This window comes from Tetrao urogallus, assembly GCF_951394365.1.
Source record: "Tetrao urogallus genome assembly, chromosome: 5".
Classification (NCBI taxonomy): domain Eukaryota; kingdom Metazoa; phylum Chordata; class Aves; order Galliformes; family Phasianidae; genus Tetrao; species Tetrao urogallus.
The window spans coordinates 47673196-47695626 of record NC_136818.1 but is presented as its reverse complement, the minus strand read 5'-3'; the positions used below and the strand labels follow the sequence as shown (position 1 = coordinate 47695626).

Sequence of the window (22431 nt, the reverse complement as noted above, 5' to 3'; positions counted from 1 at the left end):
TTTTTCCTTTTTTTTTGGAACATATTTCTACTGTATTAGTTTTCTTGTCTTTGCATCACCTGTGATGCTATTCTATGGTGTTGGTCTTTCTGATTGTTATAGGTGCTAAGCTGAATTACTTAACGTTTTTTTTCTGTTACATTATCTTTTAAACGATGGCTTTCTATATAGGAAGCTGTGTATGTGCTTGTATAGATGCATATGGAAGGAGCATTTGGTAGCAGTGTGGAAAGATGTAGGTGGAAATGTGATCTGGATTACAGGTAAACCAACGTGTAGAGCAGGGAGCGCATCCTTAAGCCTATTCCAAGAGTGGGGCATTCTGGGATGTGATTATCTGATGACCCTGATAACACAGGGGCAAATGGTATAAGAAATTAGATATGGGAAGAACTCTGAAGCGCACAGGAAAACTAAGACCTGCAAATATTGAGATCTGTTGCTCTAGCTATCTTACTGAATGTAAGTTCAGTTTCAGTTTGAAAGGGTTGATAACTGTAGGACAAGGTGAAATGGTTTTAAGTTGAGGGAGGGGAGATTTAAGTTGGATGTCAGGGGGAAATTCTTTACAGAGAGAATGGTGAGGTGCTGGAACAGGCTGCCCAGAGAGGTTGTGGATGCCTTGTCCCTAGAAGTATTCAAGGCCAGATTAGATGGGGTTCTGGGCAGCCTGGTCTAGTATTAAATATGGAGGTTGGTGGCCCTGCATGTGGCAGGAGGTTGGAGATTCATGATTCTTGAGGTTCCTTCTAACCCTGATCATTCTGTGATGTAGACTTTAATAGCTAAATATTCCTGTAAGCTCTAATATTTTACGGAGCTTGTTGGTTACCTTTCTGTTGGACCTATTCTCAGCGTTTCTTTCAGGAAATGCTTTTTTAAATTGTTGGAGAATGGTACTGGGATTATCAATATAACTATTTGCTACTGAAAACTGCTTGCTTTTTTTCCTAGCTGGCAATTTCTAATAGCTTTTGTTTTACCTGACAGTTCAGTTGCCTGAAATACTACAGCTGGGAGAATAAAATACAAACTTCCTATATAATCTGTGGAATCAACTCTTTAAAAATGATGTTTGTTTTGAAAGTTACTTTAAAAAATACTGTTAATGTTTATGTCAAAGGAAAACACTTCAAGTAGGAACAGACAGAATGCTTCTGTTTATGGTGATTACTTTTTCACATAAGAACAAAAATAATTTTAAAGCTAGCATTTAGGGTTGAACTTGGCCATGAACATGATAATCAGTTATTCTTGTGTGTGTGTGTGTAATGCTCTTCCTAGAGAGGAAATCAAACTATCATCAAACTAAGTCGGTGACTTAGATGAAGTTTCACAAGTTTCTCACATGGTTAAAAGATCAACTACCTCTATTTCTTGTTATGTGTTACTGTACGCACTTTTGGTTTTCTGATCAAGCTACAAAATGATGTGTTTAATCAGGCAAGGAAAACTAATAAAAATGGAGAAAGAAGGAGAATGGCTTTCAATCTAGGAGCTGAGGCTGTATAGGAAGCTAGAAGTGTAACTTCTTTCAGCTTATGCTCTTACTGTTTATCCCAGCTGTGTCAGGCCACTTTCTGGGTATGGCACCGAAGAGATCACTACTGTGCTTCTCTTCACTGTGCTGAAGCCTGGTTAATAGAGATAATTAATGTGGAGGTAAATTTAGGAACACGTGTATGCTAAACAAAGATACCTGTTCACATTCCATCTCAGCAGCATGTAAATCTGAAATAACAGTCATTAACTTAAACAAATTTACATTTGATCAACACTTGATACAAGCAGGAAAGGGTCCAAAGCATCTCAGCCAATGCTGCAGCCTGCAAACTGGGAATTAAAGTCTATATGGATGGCCAGAGAACCTCTTTCACTATTAGAGATATAATATGGCCAGTATTCAAGATCCAAGATGTGATGAATCTTCTTTCCAAAACAGCAAGTTGCCAATCTCAGATGCTTTTTGTCAACGCAACTCAGCAGTGCAAACCTGCAGCGTATGCACTTGCCAGGGAGATATTTACCCATACTGCAGAAAGGCATACTACACAAGAGATAAGGATTGTCAGGAAGTGATTAGGCTATGAGCAGCCTAAGGGCAGGATGTGTCAGTTGAGTTCAATTATTATCCAACTATCAATTTATAGCTTATGCATACTAATTAGCAGTATCTAACTATTTCATCAACTGTTTTTTTTGTTTGTTTGTTTTTTTGCATTCTGAACTGCAAACTTTGCCTTCTACCCAAGTTGAGGTGAAGGAGACCTTAGCAAGGAATACAAAAACTGATGAAGGATCAGTAGATATCTTTGCCTTGTACCCATCCCACCCGTGCAGGGAAGAGCTATTTTTCTTCCCTGCATTAACTGTGGTTTCTGTCAGCTCCCTGGCTCTCAACAGAATCCCTACCCAGAAGGGCTGCAGCCCGTGTGCTGCCTGAAGGCAGCTCAGAAGCAACCCAGCACGCCTCTGCCCTATTGACCAGCACAATTTGTATTTCTTCTGAGGCACCACCTTACCAGATGCGCAAGCTCTTCGGCATGTGCTTTGTGCCCTTATTTCTCCTCGCTCAGTCTGGGAGACATTCAGCTCTCAATGCTTGTCGAATCGAAGTGTCTGTTGAGCGCGACAGAGCGAAGATGCAGAGGGGGGATGCAGGATCAGCGCTGCTCTCTGAAAGAGGCATATTAATAACACTGATGCACGGCCAATTAGCAGGAGGAGCCAGGTCCAGCCTTCGTGTCTACGTGCTAGAGATTTATCGGCAGTAATTACCGAGGCACTTAATGCTTAGTTTGGATGGGAATTAATTCGAGGCCAGATAAATAATGCATAACGGTTTATTTAGCCCCACGTGAAGCGTCGCCCCCGAGGCAGAGCTGGGAGTGGAGCGGCGGAGAACGGCGGGCGATGCGCGGGGCGGTGGCTGGGCGGGAGCATGCTGAGCCCCAGGATCCGGCAGGCCAGGAGAGGTGAGTCCGTCAGGCGAGGGGGGGGACGCTTCCCGGGCATCCCGCTGATCGAGGGGAGGGCTGGGGGAAATAAAGGGTAAGAGGGGAGGGACCTGTCCGCCGGAGCCGTCTGCAATGTCAGGGCAGCACAGCAGGGGTAATTCAAAAATTGAATTCCATTGTGGGACTTCATGGAGTCTTCGTACCCCCGTGGTTATTGTTGATGTTGTGTTCCTAATGCTGAAATTCTTGATAGAGGTTGGAGACAGGTGTGACAAGTTCACCTGCGGCATGTTGGAGAAGCAGTTTGTTCAATTCCTACAGGGCAGGAAGCAGAAGGTGGGGAAAGTAGATCAGTGCAAGCTGCTGGCAAAAACAAAGGAAGGAAGGAAAACCTGCCCTGGGTTTGCTGCAGCTGCTTAAAGCAATCATTCATACCTGTAAGATGTAGTGTGGTATTTGTAAAGTGACCAGGTAGAGCTGGGCACAATCAGTGCCTCTATGCTGGCTCTCCTGGAGGTGATGCTGTGGCAGGGGAAGTACTGAGTACTGTGTGATTTCCTGCTGCAGCACCAGCTCCTCGCTTGACATGGCATTTGTTGAGCATCATTGCTGTTCACAGCCTAATGGCAGTCTCAGGAGGGTATCTTCCTGCCCATCAGAAACAGAACCAGATTAATGTAATTTCAGAGCTAAAGCAGATACAGTCAGAAGAGTATGTAAGGATTTGGTTTTTCTTCAGCCATGTCAGTGTAATAAAATAGTAAAGTGCCAGTGGTTCCAGCTACTGTGGTTCTGAAACAGATTCTTTCAGCAGAATATCACATCAGGTCATGTGTGTAAAAGTGATGTTTCACTCTGATTACTCCTTAATTACCGACAGCCTATTAAATAGCAGTATCTTAGATGGCTTCCTGCCATCTGGATTGTATATGTACAGTCTCACTCACAATGAATTCATATGTACTTCTATTTAAGCTGCATGATTTTCTATAAGTTCAGCAGATCTTTTGTAGGTGCTGCCACTTTGCCATTTCCCTTCGAAGGTGTGCATCATCTTCCAGTCTGCAACATATTTAATATCTATCTAGCATTCCTATGTTATTAATATTGTGGTGAGGCAATTGCTAGCTCATGAGACTAAAATGGTACAGGAACTCTGGCAGGACAGGGTACACAAACTTTCAAAACTATGCGCTGTGCTTTCACGTTCTTTAATCAAGAAGAAAAAATACATATTGTAGTCTGTTTATGGGGCAGGTATCCTAAATTGCTGTGGATTACTGATGCTCAGGGGACAAACTGTAGTGTGCCTTTGTGATTCAATTTCAACTTATAGCAGTATATGTTTAGTTCATTAATTGTGCAGTGGTAAGTTTATTTCTAAATGAATTTACAACTCACAGGAAGAGTTGTCTTGACACCTTTTGAAACTTAAGGAATTTTCCTACTTCTACAATGCCTTGGTGAAGCATTGGCAAGCTATTTCAGTGCTTACCAAGCAGGACCTAGTCCTGCAAGGCTTTTCCATAGTCCTTATTCACAGGAGCTGTGAATAAAGAGTGCTGAAGATGCTGAATTACTCTTGAAGGTAAGTGTTCCATCTTGCAAGACAGATGTGAATGTAAAATGGTAGTTAACGCTCCCTGGACTCTCGGTTGGGATTGTTAATGAATATTCAGGTAGCAAAGGGTGGGTAAATAAAGTACTGAAAGGGGCTGTGAGCATCTTTTGCTGGCAGTGTGTATCAGCAAGGTCTGGAGATCTGCAAGATGCCGCTTGAGCTTTGCTTACTTCAAATTAGAGGCAAGCTGTTAGCTCTGCCAGTGAGGACAAAGTCTTGTAAGGGAGGCAGTGTGATTTCTGCAGGCAGACAGAATAAAGAGAAGGGAATGGGGAAGGATGCTCTGGAAACAAACTGTGGGTTCACTTGGGTGTGGTGGGTGTCAAAAATTAACTGAACCTAGAGATGCATTTGGTAAATTTATTATGCTTGAATTGCTAAAGCAACCACGTCTGCGTTTGCTTCGGATTCCCTGCATTTATGCAAGTAGGTCCTGGGTTTAAGGACAAAGTCTTTTCAAAGTGTTGAGTCTGGACTTCAGCCTGACATCTGGGGTGTAGATCTTAATATCGCCAAAAGGTGCAGCAGAGAACAAAGGTAATTTGTTTTACTAGAGGTAACTGTCAGTATAATGTGGAGCTTGCCATTCTATCAGCATCTATAACTCAGACGCATGCATTCAAGAGGTAGATTGTTTTCATAAGGCCTAGAAAGGCATAAAATCTCACAGACTGAAAATCTTAATGTGCCTAAATGAGCCTTCTGCAAAAGCATTCATCCTGGTTAGACCTGAATGGCTTTTGCATTATTTTTTCATATACAGTGGCTTATGTACAGCAGTTGACTGAGTCCGAGATTGTGAAAGAAGTGACTGCAGTAGAAAAATCTCTTATTTCACGTTCTTTCCTGTCACTTACCATGATGCTCCACAGAAATGCTGTCTTCCAGAGGCAAGGGAACTTTTAAGTGTGCAAGAGCATGAAAAGCAGCTTTCAGACTCCTCCTGTCTCAAGAAATGTTTTTTTTTTTTTTTTTTCCATTTCTCCTTACAATTTGGAAAAAATGAAGCAAAGCATTTGCTTGTTGGCTTGGAACTTCTTAATAGGTTATAACTGAGAGTTGCATTTAAATGGACAAAGAAATGTCTGTTTAAAAGCCAGACTTCACAACAAGCTTGTGCATTTGTTCTTCAACAGGTGTTACGGGGTTGCCCTCTATAACAAGAAGGTTAGCCTGCTGACGTGATAGGTTCCTTGCATTATTCCTGTTTTCAGCACAGGCTGTCACAGCTGTATAGGCACAAAGAATAAACCCCTTCTCACTGGGACTTTGTTCTCGTGAGTGCCTGACATGATGGAAGTGTCTGCACTTCTGATCTAATATCTCTGTTTGGCTGCACATTCATGCATCTATTAAGACTAGAAAAGATGATGGGGCACATCTTGGCTAGCTAGCCTGCTGTGGGCAGACTTTTTTTCTTCAGATATCCTCCAACATTCCTGTAGTAGAATGGCATTCTCATTCTTTTTTCCTTCTCTCAAACTCATCATAATCCAACTTTAATGACAAGTGGGCTTTAGCATACATAAAACATTTCTAATAGTGATGTAAGTAATCTTGCCAGGAGGAACTTTAGAGGGTTAAGTATTATTACACCCCTTTGGGAGTGTGCATGTGTACAAAGTAAGCTTCATGTGTCTGCAGTGAGGACTGGTAGCTTTGAATATTCAGTGGTTTTGCAATGGTGTCATATTTCTAATGGAAGTGAGGTGTTTTTTATTACAGGAGCATGAATAACCCTACACTTCAACAGCTTTTTTATGGCAGTAAGGATGCATGATTGTATGATCTGTCTGTCAATTTCCATCCTAATAATTTTGGAGCTGGTTGGCTGAATCCAGACATTTGAAAGCAGAAAGGTGTGTCAAAACACATTTGACTCCGATAATCTATTTTACGTCATTCCATTACTTAAGTGGCCACAACTTCACAGCTACATCTTAAAACTTCACAATTCATAATGGATTTACCTTTACACATGATACATTTCACACTTAAAAATTTACACTCTGAACTAAAGAAAGTTAAAAGCAGAAATGGGGCTTGTTTCAACTTCCCAAAGTTTAGTGTACTATGGAAAAAATAAGGAATTTTTAAAGGAATTTTTTAAGGAATGAGAAAGGATTTTACGGAATCCTTTCTTATTCAGCAGCTTTTCACTGGACATTTTCTGTCATCCAAGCACATTTAATGCCATAAGAACTCACCAGCTAAGAAGGGCTTAGATGTCTGAATGCAAACTTGCAGCCTTACTTCTTGAGCAGATGGAGGGCAACAGGTTAATAGAATTAACATACCGGTATAAAATTGGGTTTGCCTGCAGGAACTTTCTCTGTACTAGAAACTTGGAGTGGTCGGGGTCATACCTTTAGAAATTTCTTGTCTAAAGGAAATTAAATCATTAATCACTTCTTCAAGGCTGTTGTAATCACAGCAGAAGGCTTTCAGAAGTTCTAATCTAGTATTGGTTTGTCAGGCTTAAGAACAAATTTTGATGATCTTTAACACTCATGGAAAAATGACAAGGGCATTTTTTAGTACACTGAAAGTGATTATGTCTGTTTCTGTCAGAAGATGGTGCTTAGTCAAAATCATATTTGGCCTAGCCAGTTAGTAGTCCTTCAGTATCGCTGACATGCTTTAGGTTAAAGGGGTTAGACTTTATCTAACTATCAACAACATAGTCCCAGTAGCAGGCACAGATAGCAGGACAGTCTGTACAATGAGCAAAGATGAGGAGAGACCCAACAAGGGAATGACAGGAAGTGGTTAAAGGAGATTTCAACAAAAAGGAACAACAACAAAAAAAGCTTGAAACTCAGTTTATGAACTAAAATATGGCAGAAATAAAAGGAACAGTGAAGTAAATATATTTCATAAGGACCCAGAAGCAGCTGAACAGTCTCAAGTGCACTCTGGATTCTGTTTGCTGAGGTACCAACCCTCCAGCTTCTAGCTTTCCTTTGAGTTCTCCACAAAGAGAAGGCAATCCTGCTATCCTGTGCACAGCAGTTCAGTGTAGTATTTCTATTTTCTTCTGGTGTACATGCAGAACTGGAGATATCTAGCCCCTCAGCTCCTGCCATGTTAGTGATTTCTCTACACAGGTGCCAGAGCCATAGTGCTGAGCAAGCCCTAGGCCTCAGGGACTGCCAGGTGCAGGCTCTTCAGGCTGTGCCCTCTTCAAAATCATGCTGTGCAGAGAGCTCTTGTTTCCCTGACCAGTGAAAGGCAGAAAAGGAGAACTGCTGCACTTGTAGTCCCCTTCACCAAACCACAGTTTCACAGCTGCAGCCTCTCAGCTTTGCAAAGAGGGGCTGTGGAGGACTCTGAGCTCCACTCAGCAGCTCTGCTTCGAGCTGATGTTGCATACAGCTATCCCAAGTGTGTGGGAGGCCAGCACTTTGGCACCTCCAGCTTACCAGCTTACCAAACAAGTGATAACACCCAGCAACTCCTGCAACCAAAGTAATCAGCCCTGGAGCTCTGAACTCCCCCAAATGCTTCCCTTAGCTCCTGAGAGCTCACCAACACAGCTGGGAGCACACCTTCCTGCAATCACTGTGACCAGCTGCAGCTGGTGTGGGAGAGCCACCATTACAGGAAAAGCCTGGCTGCAAGGAGGAGGCATGCTGCAGCCCTTCCTTAAAAGAGCAGTCTTTTGGGACAGGAGAGGTAGTTTCGGGAGCTGTACTCCAGAGAGGTATGTGGGTGAAGGGCTAGCATGAAGTGCTGGGAAATGGGATTTCATTCAGGATCCATGTTTTGTAAGCTTTTGCAGGAAGGACTCTGTGAGGTGTTGTGGGAGTCAGTTCTGCCTGTGGTGTGGATCTGGGCTTTCTCTGTTTTGGAGAAATGTGAGGTGATGTTTCTGAGTTGAGCTTAAAATACTGAGAAAATAGTACAGGGGGTTGGAGCCTGGTGTGATGCTCAGCAACAGCTTGTGGGTGTCACAGGGGCAGAGGAAGGATTAGGCCCAAGCTGGAGAGTAGAGCTTGGGGCGTTTAACATGGGAGACCTGTGTCTCTGCTGCATCTATATCTGGTTCAGTGATGATATGCACATACAGGTTTGTGGTTTAACTCCAGAGGGATATTTAGCTACCTGCTACTACTCAGTGGCGTGTTTTATTAAGAAGGACTCAGGGTGTTCAAAGAGGTAATCCCTGTGTTGAGGTGCGCATCTCTTTCCATATGGGGTTCACAGTGTGACCTGAAGTGCTACAGCTAAAGCTTTCTGTCCTGGCCTGAAGGCTCAAGCAGGAGACCATTCTTCTCAGAAAACACCTTGAAATTCTTCAGGCTTATTAGGCACAGGTGGTCTGAATTTGAAATAATGAACCATGGTTTTGCCTCCCAAAGAAAGGGATGCTGCTGAGGGGAGACAATGTGAGGCGGAAATTAAATATTAAAACTGAAAAAGTCATATCCTAAATTAGTGTAAAACATCTGTTGGGTGAGTGCAGTGTGGCAAAGAGCACACTTAGAAGCATTAAAAAAAAAGCTAGTACCTCCCTCCTGAGAGGGCTGTCACCTGCTACTTCCAGTGCTTATGTAAATGTATTTCTTAATTGCAAGGCCTCATGGTAACTACAAGGCAAGCATGGTAGTACAAACAGTACTTGCTTTTTTCAGTTCTGTATGTTAGGCAAAGGTAATTTGAGGCAATGATGTAGGTCCTCCCACACTCTGGTGGTGGGGAAACCCCTTAACAAGTCTACAGTAAGAGCCATCTGGTAAGCGGGAGGAGGAAAGGATCCTTGCCTAGGTCTGCATGTGTTCAAGTTTTTAAAAACTAATATGGAGGAGGAAAACTAATGCAAAGTGTCTTTTCTAATGTGTTTTCCTTCCACTGTGTGACTGCTTCTCTGTGTGACCAAAAGAGTAAATTGACCTTAATAAAGAGCTAAAGAGAGGAGGTGAGAGCTATTCTTTGGAGGTGAAAAAAAGTTCCTTGGAGCATCTTTTCTCTTAGTGCATGTGATTAAAGTTATTTGTGCTTCAGTCAGATAATTGTCTTTTTTGAATTTGTATTGAAGTACATAAAAACAAAAAACCAACAAATCCATGTTGTATAGGCTAAATGTCAAGGAAGCTTCATACAGTGGTTCTAAGGTGAACTGATAATGCTACAGAGGTAAAGATGGGATCTATCATGATGATTCTGGGAGAACTGTAGGTAAAGGATTTCATACCTGAATGCATACCCCTTGTGGACTTCCAGTTTAGTAGGAACCACCTTTACCTTAATTAGGAATAGGAAGGGAAGCCATCCAAGGGTACCAGGACAGGCTGGAGAAGTGGGCCCATGAAAACCTAATGGGGTTCAATAAGGCCAAGTGCAGGGTGCTGCACTTGGGTCAGGGCAATCCCAGGCATTTATACAAACTGGGGGAAGATCTGGAGCAGCCCTGCAGAGAAGGACCTGGTGATCCTGGTAGACAAGAAGCTGGGCATAAGCCAGCAGTGTGAGCTTGCAGCCCGAAAGGCCAATTGTGTTCTGGGCTGCATTCAAAAAGGGGTGGCCAGAAAGAGGAGGGAGGTGATTGTCCCCCTCTACTCAGCTCTTGTGAGGCCCCATCTGAAGTACTGTGTCCTGTACTGGGGGCTCCAGGCCTGGAAGGATGTGTAGCTCTTGGAGTGGGTCCAGAGGAGGGCCACTAAGATGATCAGAGGGCTGGAGCACCTCTCATTTCAGAAAAGGTTGAGGGAACTAGATTGTTGGACTTGGAGAAGAGAAGGCTCTGGGAAGACCTCATTGTGGTCTTCCAGTACTTGAAGGGAGCACATAAACAGGAGGGGGAATGGCTGTTCACAAGGGTGCGTAGTGATAGGACAAAGGGGAATGGTTTTGAACTGAGACGGGCCAGGTTTAGATAAGATACTAGGAGGAAGTTTTTCACACTGATGGTAATGATGCACTGGAACAGGTTCCCCAAGGAGGTTGTGGATGCCCCATCCTTGGAGGCATTCAAGGCCAGGCTGGATGTGGCTCTGGGCAGCCTGGTCTGGTGGTTGGTGACCCTGCACGTAGCAGGGGGTTGAAACTAGATGATCATTGTCGTCCTTTTTAACCCAGGCAATTCTATGACTCTAACTAGTGATATCTTGTTATAGACACAGCTGAATAATTTGAGTGAGGTACTTATGCCCAGAGTGAGATGTGGTAGTAAGAATTGCTAGATTTCTATTATTGTCCCCAAAATCAGTAAACTTGTCACTAAGTCAAGCCACTGAGTTGTACAGAGAGGGAAATAGGCACTGTTTGTGCATTGAAAACAGGTGCAATGAGTGTTGAAACAGGTACACTGCACTGTTGGTATAATTCCCTAAGAACTGTTTAGGGATTAATACTTACTCAATGTTGGGGTGAGATAAATGAGGAATATAAAGTTATGGAGGAATCTTGGGAGGCTTTACTACTGAAAGTGTCTGGGCAGTGTTATTTCAGTGTTACTGCCAGTTGCCAACAAAGAAGTCCTCATGAAGTGTTTTGTATCTCTAGTTAGTATTTTTCAGTTCCAAATAATTTTGGGAGACTACGTGGAACTTACAGAGTGTGACAGACAAATAATTCTAGTTGGTTAGGGTAACAGCCATGGTGGCACCTACTGTGGTATCTCAATAAGGGGTTGGACTCGATGATCTCTGGAGGTCCCTTCCAACCCCTACAATTCTGTGATTCTGTGAATAATATGGACCACGTGCTTTGTGTGTCACAGGTAGCAAATACGTTATAAACACAGGTGAATGAGGTGTATATGTATAGCTTGAGCTGTTATTCTGCAGCAGACCTGTGTGCTGTATCTGTAGTGCTGAGGAGCTACAGCCTTGATTCCACAGTGCTTGGTGCTGGACAAGTTTGTGGTATGGTTTTTGCTAAAATACGAGTGTTATGATGAGAACCTTTTGTTAGCAGCTCAGTCTGCTACAAGCTTTTAAAGTCTTAAAGCCATACTCACTGGGAGGATTATCAGAGGCTTTCACTCATGGGCGTTCAACCTTTTGGTTTGCCTGGACCACCTTGAGTGAAGAGGAATTGTCTTGGGCTGCATGTAAGTTGCTCTGGAAGTTGTACCTCCTATTTGACTTTGTGAAAACCAAAGCAGATACAAAGAGCACAGTAACTCTGCTTGATAGAGCAAATAAATTCTCAGATAGAGAACGTTATTTTTCCATGTAGTCACCACGTTAGCTTTGCATTTTCACCTGTTATGAACAAGAGTCTGCATGCCATGCTTGTGAAAACCTGTATCAGTGGAGTGCTAAAACATACCACTCACTGTACTCAAATTCAGTGTTCTGTCTTCATAAATGTTTGGCAAGTGTCAGTAGGGGCCATTTTTCCACGTGGAGGAATTCAATTCTGCACCTTTGTTTTACATGTGCTTGCATATCAGATGCCATTTTGTCAGACTGCCCCTCTGCTGCCATCTATTGTGCAGTGACAAAATGGTATGGAGGCATCACTTTTGGAATAGCCTTTGTAGAATATATAATATACTCAATAAATTTTATTACTTACTGCTTTTTATTAAAGTAGTAAAAAAAAAAAGTAAAACCTTGTTTTTGTGAAACTAATGCATTAGTCTGGTTTGATTGAAGTGGTTGCAATTCATAGTGAGTTCTTAAGGTGCTCGTCAGAAATTTTTTAGGAAATTCTACTTTTCCTGTGTTTCATCCTTGACAGTAGTTGTTCACAAATGTGCGTACTGCCAAAAGCAGTGACATAAGGTGTGACTGTGAAGTGAGGATATCTTTCTTTTATACAAGACTGTTGAAGAGACATGATTAGGTTTTTGAGCTGAATGTCTGATTGCAACTCTATGCACACTTAAAAAAATGTATTTATGTTGAATGAAAGTGGAGTTGCAAATATACAGAAAACTGATTTTTTTTTGCAGTCTTGAAATATTTTCAAATTCCTTTATTAAAACAAAAAGCACAGCTGCATTATTATTATTTTTTTTTTTTGCCAGTCACAGGACAGCCAGTGAATCAAAATTCTTAAAATTATCTACCATATTTTAAGTTAGCCCTGCACTGTGCCTTCCTTATGCCCTGGTTTCAGCCCAGGTATGGTTAATAGTGCAGTAATGTTCAGTTGGTGCTGGGTAGCCACTGCCATGATGATGTGGGGTAGGGAGGACATTGCAGTGTGAGCTGTGCAAGGTTGTGAGAGTTGGACATCACATTATTTTCACTGGTTGTAGGGAGGATGCAATCTATTTATACAGTCTTCTGTAATCATAGAATGGCCTGGATTGAAAAGGACCTTAAAGATCATCTGGTTTCAGCCCCCATGCTGTGGGCATGGTTGCCAACCACTAGACTAGGCTGTTCAGAGCCACATCCAGATTTGCCTTGAATGCTTTCAGTGATGGGGCATCCTTCTCTGACTGATTTGTCTTACTAAAATTGTAGGGAGAGAAAAATCTGAGATCACTTCCTGGCATTCCAGGGAGTAACTGTTCCTACAGAAAGACCTGAGCTTGTTGGTGAAGTGTAGAAACGTAACGTGGGTGGATAAAAAGGAATAGGAGTGTGGGTATAGAAAGAAGGGAGTAAAACTTCACTCTTGTGGAAACAGCGAGCTGTAGCTCAGCATGTTTGCCCAAGGAATTACAGAGCTTTGCCGGCAGTGGGATGTGAGTTAAACAGAGCTTGTCAAGTAGGCAGTTATAGCTAACCAGATGGAGATGATGAATGGTTTTCAAGAGATGCTTCCAAAGCTCCCTGTGAGCAGAGAGCTTGTGCTTGGCATTGCTATAGACTTGTAGTGCCTTTCAACAATAGGGGCATGCTTTAAAGTGACTCAGCAAATGCATATAATCTTAGTGCTCTTTTGTCCTCTGAACAGTCTGTACTGGTTCCATTGGGAATTATCACAGCATGGTGCAGACCTGAACATTAAAATGGAGTTTTGCTGGGAACAGGTTTCTGTACTTAGACTGCCTATCAGTGGTCCATAACTCATCCTTGCAATAACAAAGGGCACAGCAGGTTGAATTTGGGGCTCTGATGTACTGACTGCAGGGTTTAGTTGATTACTAAGAAGAAGAGGTAAAAATATCCTACACTTTGCTTTTTTCAGAAAAAAAGGTAAGAAATAAAGTCATTGTATCTCTTGATAATGAAGCTGACCTGACCCTTCCATCTACTGAGATAGGTTGACATCTGTAACAAACTGGCCAGCTAAGCCAGTCTCTTTCAGAACTTAAAAAATGAAGTTTGTAAGTGCTATGTGAGTGACTGGTGTTGACTTACTAGCAGGAGCTTGTGGCTCTGTAACCTTGCCTGAGAAGTACAAAGTATTGCTTCTTGTGTCACTGGCTTGACCAAGTCTATGCTAAATGTCTTACTACACCAAACTTCTTCATCCGCCTATTTCTGGGAAAGGACGCCGATGTTAACTAAGAAAAACTTGGGAGAGTGAAAGGTGAATTCTTATGGTTGTACTGTTTTTTGTGCATTCTTTTACAGAGTACGTGTTGCTGCACAATCAGCAGCAGGCATTGAAGGGAAAGCCTAACCATTATACTCTCAATACTGTATAATCTGCTGAAGGCTGAAGGGGCAGCAGTTAGTGTGCTAAGTGGATGATGTCTTTCTTCCTTGTACTGAGTTTTCTCTGTACAAGCTCTTAACTGACATGTCCTATGTGCATTCTTATTTGCTATTTACAGATGTGGCTGGGCTGCTAATCCATGTATGCTAAGAGCAATAATAAATGGGTGCAACAGCTAAGACTTAATGACTCATCATTGAAAACTTAGTTTGTAATAATGGTCTCTGTTACCAAAAGCATCTACCGTCTGTTCTGTGGAGTGTATGCCTCTGTCCTCAGTCTCAAGTTCTGGGCCAACAGAGAGATTTTATGGGTTGTCTTCATAGGGATGTTTATGTAAGTAAATATTTTGGATTAGTGAGATGCTTTGGAAACAGATATCCACTTGCAAGGTGGTGAAATGTCATGGTTATTTTGAACGCTACTCAAGACTAATTCCTTCATGTAACTACCATCAAGCTAGTGTGTGTCTTGCCTTACTGGATTTTGATAGTGTTCTATAAATCAGTAATATAGGTGGAAAGTGGGAATATGGGAACACATTTGACAAAGAAATTGCTGAATTGAAGATGCATGCATCAGCTCTGAGCTAACTCTGGCTCTGGAAAAGCTACATAAATAATAATATATATTTATTATATTTATTATATAAATATAATATATATAAATTTGAGTGTTGTTCTGCCTGAGCTAGTAAACCTTGAAAGAAGCCTGAGTTCATGGCATTGCAGTTCTGCACAGTTTTCAGTACCTGATGGTGTTATGTACACAGTGTTGTGTGGGTGTCCTAACCTGCTAGCTAGTGAGAAATCTTGCCTCCTGTTCTGCCAGGATGTGCACCTTTTAAAATTTGCTGGTATGTAAAATTTATACAACCTGATTCTTATAACTCCTTGGTACGCGTGCAGTTCCCTTCTCTTTCCCTGTTATCAAAGAACTTGGGCTACTGAACAGTGAGTTTCTTTATCATATTCTTACTGCTGCCATAACTTAGCAAACCAAGTATGTGCTATGAAACATTTTACAGTGCATTTGTGGAAAGTAGGATGTCTGAGCTTTTCTATTTTATCTGAGGTTTTCAGTTGTGCTAGTTATGTCTGGGCACATCTGGGGAGATGCTGCAGTCCCAGGTGGATGTAATGTAGTTCTTAATTTTTCCACCACTATGATGCTGACATTTGTGTTGTATGGGCTCTCTGTTTTATACTGGCTGATCTCTGAGCCCTTGTGGTTGGGTCTACTCACCAGACCCTGACTGCAGCCTGTCTGTTGTGCAGCTGGCACTCTTTGGCAGGCTTTGTTTTGTTCAAGGTATGTGCAGGCTGTAGTTTGAGTCCATCTTTCTTGGAGTCCATTTTGGTGATGTGAGATTGTGTTAGGCTTCACAACAAATTGAAGAAAGGTGGTATAACATAGCACCTTGTCTTGGCCTTAGTCATGTTCTGCTTTTAGGGTACTATGTCTGAATTTAATATATGTCCTATATAGACTTAATATATTTGCCACAAAATGTGTGCGAATGCTTGGCTGTGTAGCAACCTGATGGTTCTGTACAGATTGCTACTCTATTTGGCTTCAAGAAATAAAAAAGTCATTGCCAGTTTAAACTTTTTTTCTAGTTGCCTAGGTCTGATCCCTAATCAAGCATTCTGCCTTTAATTTTTGTTGTTTTTTAAGATGATAAATTCTCAAATTGTTTTGGAAATGTCTTGGATTCTTTTGTGCTGATTGGCTGTGGTATCTTAGCAATCAAATGCAAACATAGATGTATGCTAGAGACAGAAAACAAATATGAAGGGAATAATTTTTCCCAGCTTCTTTGGAAGGAAATGCAATATCATGGTGCTAGTGCATCCTTTTTATTCAAACAGTATATTAATGAACAGGCAACATTGACTACAACTACAGTACGAGTTCTCTTCCTTTTACGACTAGTATTTTAAACAAAGACTATATCAGAAATAATGTGGTGTCACTGTCATTAGGATGAAAGAGCACTAGAGTTAAGTGTCTGTGCTGGAGGACAGGTGGTCAATCAGAATTGATTATAATGGCTGTACTGATTTGGTCTAGCTGCCTATGAAACTTCAAAGAACCAGAGCTTTAATTGGTATTGAATTGCATTGATTTGATGGATTTTGATGTTCCTGATTAAGTAGGTTCTCATTGACTGTTTAAATCTGTAGTAGGAGTTCAGAGCTGTGAGCAGGGAAAGGGGAGCAGAAGAGATTATTGAATGCTTTAGGCAGGATTGAGCACAGGAAATGGGGATGATGTGGATAAAAATGAACTGTAGCAGAGGAAGATATTTCTGCTTAGATGCATGTTTAAGATGTAGACAGTGGAGGTCATGAGAAAGCGCTAATTTGCATATTGCTGAGAGGCAGGTCTGAATTGCAGAGGAACTCTTTGTAGAGAGTCCATCGTGTTCTATTAATGGGAAGAGACAGACAAAAAGTAGCCTTAAATAGCTCCAAGTTGAGATGGGAATAAAGATTCCTGTCTCCATAAGGAACAGCATCTTGTCTCTGACTTGGTCAATCCACTCCTTGGGGTAATCCTTGAGTTTCATATTAAAGATATGACAATCAAGTGTAGGATTTTGGATGTGGAGCTTGTTTGGTGTATCCCAAGTGTTGACACAGCTGCTGTTGTTTGTTATCTGACTGTCTCTGCTCATAGTCCTTCTTCCCATTTCATCTAGATATGAGAACATCCATATGCCAGTGTCACTTCCAGTTGTGCAAGAGTTTTCAGTTCTGATTCTTGCTATTTAATGATGTGTCATTCCTAAAAGATGCTTGGCTTCTTGTTGGTGGGTACCAGCTATGGAATAATGGAGGTATAGGTATACATGGTCTGTTGTAATCTTGATCTGTGGTAACTGTTCACTTCCCTGCATCTGAGCAGGTATGTCCTGCAGTTGGCATTTCAGTACTGCTGCCCTGTACTAAGTAAACGCTAAGCAGCTTTTCCAGAGGGTGCTTGAATTCCTTTTGTGCTGATTTTCTGTATAGAGCTTTTCTGTATGGCTGAATCAATAATCAATTTGTGAAAATGTGAAAAGTAACTCTAAACTGGAGTTACTGAAAAAGCTTTACTCAATTAAAACTCCAGAGCATGCGGAGTATTTGCTGAGTGTGAGTCAGCATTATTGATTTGTTTTCTTCTTTATGCTTTGATATTCAGTAATTCTGTTAAATAGATGAGTGCAAAGGATACATATCCACCATTAAGAATGAGAGACTTGATGAACTGGATCGGGTTATCAGAGCAGATATTTTGATCCCAGTAATATGGGCAGAGCATGCTCCTGTGAAAACTTTCTTTTGACGTCTATACAACTGTACTCTGAAGCACACAATAAAAACATCAATGCTGGTTATTAGCTATAAATCCTTCCACAAATTTCTCCCTGATCCATGTTGTTGACTTACAGATGAGATTGCTCGGTACTTCCATAATGAAATTAACCATTACAGTCACGATTAGAAGCTCTAAGGAAATGGAAAGCTAAGATAACATGAAGAATTAACAACCATTGCAATTGACTAATATGTGGTGCTGCTTAAAATAAAAATGAGGGTATATGTCCTCCATATGGCTGATTGTGAAAGCATTAATTCTTCCCTTTAATAAATGCTACTAGGGAAGGCTGTTGCAAATAATGCCACAGGGTATATGAGAGAAGAGAGATGTATCAAAGCTTGATGGTATCTTTTTATTGGGTATTTCTCTCTCTCTCTCTGTCTCTCTCTCTCTCTCTCTCGCTGTGTGTGTGTAATAAAATAAAGGTAGTTTCCAGTTAAAATTACCTTCTGTTGGTGGGGGAAGGGAAGGAAAGAGTTCGTCTAACTATACGAGTTTAAAAAAAAAAAAAAAAAAAAAAAAGGAAGGTGCTGGGAATTGCAGACTTGGTCTGGAAAGTGCTTACATGCGTTAGAATAGAGGTGACTGAGATGCTGGATTGTTTTTTTTTGTGTGTGTGTGTGTTATCAGAGTAATTGGTTAGGTTAATAGCTAAGATGTTGTCTGAGACACAGAGTTCCAATTTCAAAGGCACATTCTTGGAATAAGGTATACAACATGAATGTGGAAAGGAGTCTGGGACTGTCAATAGACACAAATGACAGCTGGGTCCTTGTAGAATGTGGCCTGAGCAGAGGAAGAGGTTTTTCCTTCAGGATAATCCATATATATGTCTGCAATAGATATTTAAAAGTTTGAAAAGTCTCTTTTCTTACTGCACGCATACAAAACAACTTTGTGTTGGAGGTGATAGAAGATAAGAGGTAAAGTTGTCAGTGGTAATTTAGTGATCTCCTCCTAGAGGGCACTGTGCTTCCAGAAAGATCTAGGAAGGCATGAGGATGTTGGGCAGCTTTGTGGAGGACAAGAGGTTCTTTGTGTTTTGCTGGAATGAAGACTTCTTCCTGTTAGAGCTCAGACTACAGGGAGTAAATCTTGAGAATAAGCCTGGATACATTATAGCATGATTTTAAGTGAATTCTATATTGAGGTTGTTTGCTTTGGGTGTGTAAAAGTAGTGATTGAGCAATACTAGGTTTCTTTAGTGTACACTGTGTTTGCTGATAGACTTCACTAGCATGAAACTAGGGGTTCAGATTAAATTCAGCAAATTGTTTAAGCCAAAATAAGGGAAAGATAATCTGAAAAAGCTATAACACTATTAAATAGTTCTTATCTCAACTTTTTAAGAGTGAGACTGAAAAGAACTTGAAGCAGGAAACAGTTATAGGTTGAATCCTGATTTTTTTTTTTTATTTTTTTTTTCCTTAACTGAGGCTCAAGGCAAAGCCTATTATAGTTTTCTTGAAAGTATTAGGGAGTTGTAAGTTGTGCTGTAAATCCACTGTATGTAGGCAATGTAAAGGAACAGGATCACATTTGTAGTAATGAAGAGAAATGCCCTGGGATAATAAATAACTTAAAATACTTCATGAATCCAAAGGAAATAGACTTAAGGGATCATATAACTTCTATATCTTAGAGGACTGCCTTGCAATATATAATCAATATGCACTGGCTTTATATGCCCCAAACTTCAGTATTTTTAATATAGGCACATGGGATGAAAAAGGAGGGAAAGGGCAGTAGGCTTTTCTTCTTCTGAATCCTTTCCTAAGATTTACTTTTCACTCTATTTTGACTCTTTTATTTACATTGTGCTTTTCTGCTTTAAGGTCAGAGACTGGGAGTCTGAGGTGATTTTAATCACTCTGGATAGCTACGTTATCTATACGTGACTATTATTTTCTAAGTCCTTCTGTGTTCTGAATTTCTTGTGGCAGCTCTTTTCACTGCCTAGCCACTTTGGTGAGTAACTGTGTATGGGACGAGAATATATTGTTTTTCCCCTCTCTTCTGTCACCCTTACTGGGTAAATATTGCTTTTGGAGAGACTAGTCTGTTGTTCTGATGTAGAGCTGGAGGGAAGTGATGATTTTCTATGAAGAAAGGAGTACTGTGAGCAGTGAGCCTTGGTGTGGAGTTATTGTGCCTCTTAGATTGCTATGGTGAGTAGTGTCAGAAGGTTATTTATTCTGTTTCATTGTCATGAACTTCAAAATACACCTTGAAAGTAAATATATGTTGAAAGAAGAATGCACACAGTGGTCTGTTCTTGCCTGAGAAGAAGGCATGGAACAGATTAGCTTCTGTCTCTTATCCTTAATTCACTGTTTTACTTTGCAAACTCTTTTTCAGCCCGATCAAAGAGTTTGGTGATGGGTGAGCAGATTGGGCCTCCATCCAGACCTTCTTCTCCTAGCCCTCAAGAACGTGTGGTGAAATGTGGCTGGCTGAAGAAACAGAGGAGCATTATGAAGAACTGGCAGCAGCGGTGGTTTGTGCTGCGTGGAAACCAACTCTTCTATTATAAAGACGAAGAGGAAACTAAACCTCAGGTATAACTATCTTTTAATTACTATTTTAGAACAGTAGGGCATATTGCTTGTGACTTCTGTACAGGTCACTGTTTAGACTGAGAGCTCTCTTCAGTTGCTGTGAGCACTGTGAATACTCAAAGGAAGAGATGTTTCAAAGAGCCTTAGCTAACATGCAGGCAAGTAGTAGAGCTTGGGAGAACATGTTTCCTGGTTTAATTGTGTTTCCAGTCAGTTCTGTGGCTTTCCTCACAAAGAAATCTAGTTGCAGAAAACTCATTGCCTGAAATCACAGTATATACATCAAATGGCACTGACATTACTATTTTTACTTCAGTTACCAACTCAAAATAGTCAATAGTAAATGGTAGCCTGTTACTGGCTGTATGTAATAATAATACAAGTTTTAATTGTCAAGAGGTTCCATAACTTCTCTGGAAGTAAGGAGTCTTCTGAACTGCTGCTGTTTGTTCATGAAAAGCAAAATGTAGAGGATTTTTTGCCCACTGAAAGTTGCTTGCTCTTCAGCTTATTTTTGTTTCCTGTATGTCTCCTGCTGCTCCCATACAACTGGTCTTAATCATATTTGAGCACTCTTCATGACTGAACAGAGCATGTTGTTCAATGTGTTTTGTCTGCCATTCTAGGCTGTCTGATAGCTGTTTTCAGGAGCTGCAGGCCAGAAACAAGGCTTATTTCTCCAGAAAATGGCTGACATTATTGTAAATAGATAGTTCTGATGCTGTTCTGTGCAATCTGTTTTTAACAAATCTTGCCTTGAACTGAATTAATGCTGTTAGTCTGAATTTGCTCATGGGCAAACTGAGATGCAGAGACTATGACTTTCTCATGTTCTTATGAGAAATCCTGAGTAGGAAAATGAATCTGCATCTCCCAAGTCTAGTGCTTTAGTAACTTTGATCTTAGTTAGTGTGGGATACCTTTTCCTTGTATGTTCAGTTGAAATTAGATTTGGGATCTGGAAGATGCTCTGTAAAACTTTTTGAAATAATTTTGCAGTTGTCCATGCCAGTAGTGTAGTCACAGGTCTCAGTGAAAGAAGTTTTATGAACGATGACTTATGTTTCAGGCAAAATGTGCCAGCCCAAGATGACTTAGGGAGGAGAGGCTTATAATTTAACCAAGAAAACTTGACTATTGTTGTACCTGATACTGCTTTCATAGTCTTGGTAAACTTTGTTTGAATTTCTATGGGAATAGCAAACATTGAAGGGAGTGCTGGGTTTAACAGAAGACTATTGAGAGAGTGAATTGCTGCTCCTTAGAACGTTTTGCACTGTCCTATGAATTGGAATATATGATCTGTTTTCCTATAGGTACAATGCCTTACATTCCAAGTTTTTGTTTTTGATCTGCAGGGAAGAGATGGGCTGGATTCAATTGCTTTGCAAACTTAGACCTTATCCAGAAAATGGGAAAGTATGCCAATTTAATGGAATTGAATGTTCACTAATTTACAATGGCTGCGTTGTTGCAAACCTCTCAGTACAATAAATGTTTTAAATTAATCTTCTAAATATTCCAGCTTTTGGCAAGCCTATGAATGTGAATACTGTCCTGTAATTCAGTTTGAGAATGAAATGTATTTTATGAGAAACCATTTAATTGTTCAGCCTTCTATGGCTTTGATTCACCTAAGCCAGTTCTCTATTGAAACAGTTTTCACATGGATGCTTTTTCATTATCCTGTTCTGACCTCCAAATCTTAATATAGTCATCTGTGTGACTAGAATTTGACAGGAAGAGCTATGGAGCTCCAGGTTGCTGAGGTGAGAGTGAAAAACCTTGCTTAGTTTGCTGAGACTTATTATCTCTCAATTCATTGCTAAGCAGAAAAAGGTGAGCCAGCTGCTTAGGGCTAGCCTGTGTGGGTAGAGTGTGTGGGTTTTGTTATATGCCAGCATACAGGACTTGAGAGTGGGCTGAGTTTTAGTGTGTTGCATATACGCCTGGGAGTTATTGCTGTTCTATGCAAATTGTGAGGGGAAAGAATCTAGGCAAAGCTTTGTGCTGTTTGACTTGGAGTGTGTCTAACAGCAAAAACTAGTCAGCGGGCTGGGAAAAAACTTTTGACTTGCTTCAATACAGGCGAGTGTGAGTGAATGTGGACTTATTTCTTAAATTTTGCTGACTCGGAAGCATTGTGGTGCAGTGATACTGTGGCATACTATTGGCAGAGCTCAAGGGCTGAAGCTCATGTTGGATCTCTCCCATACTGGTCCATCCACTTCATCATGATATGGCTTGTATTGTTTCTGCTGTGGGCCAGTTGGATATGTCAGTGGCATGCTTGCGAACCTCACGCTTTCATGTTTTTCCTTCTCTCTACCATCACAATCTCCTGGTTTGGCAGTTGATG

The 22431-nt window shown here is 41.0% G+C and overlaps 1 protein-coding gene across 1 annotated transcript in view; it reads left to right on the top strand.

Moving 5' to 3' along the window:
- Positions 1 to 2941: 2941 nt before the first annotated feature.
- ARHGAP22 (Rho GTPase activating protein 22) overlaps positions 2942 to 22431 on the top strand; it is a gene marked incomplete at both ends in the record, with an annotated part of 134986 nt that continues 115496 nt past the window's right edge. The window contains 2 exons of the mRNA XM_079536370.1: positions 2942 to 2975; positions 19873 to 20072. Of these exons, the coding sequence (XP_079392496.1) occupies positions 2942 to 2975; positions 19873 to 20072 (234 nt within the window). The remainder of the gene's footprint in view (positions 2976 to 19872; positions 20073 to 22431) is intronic.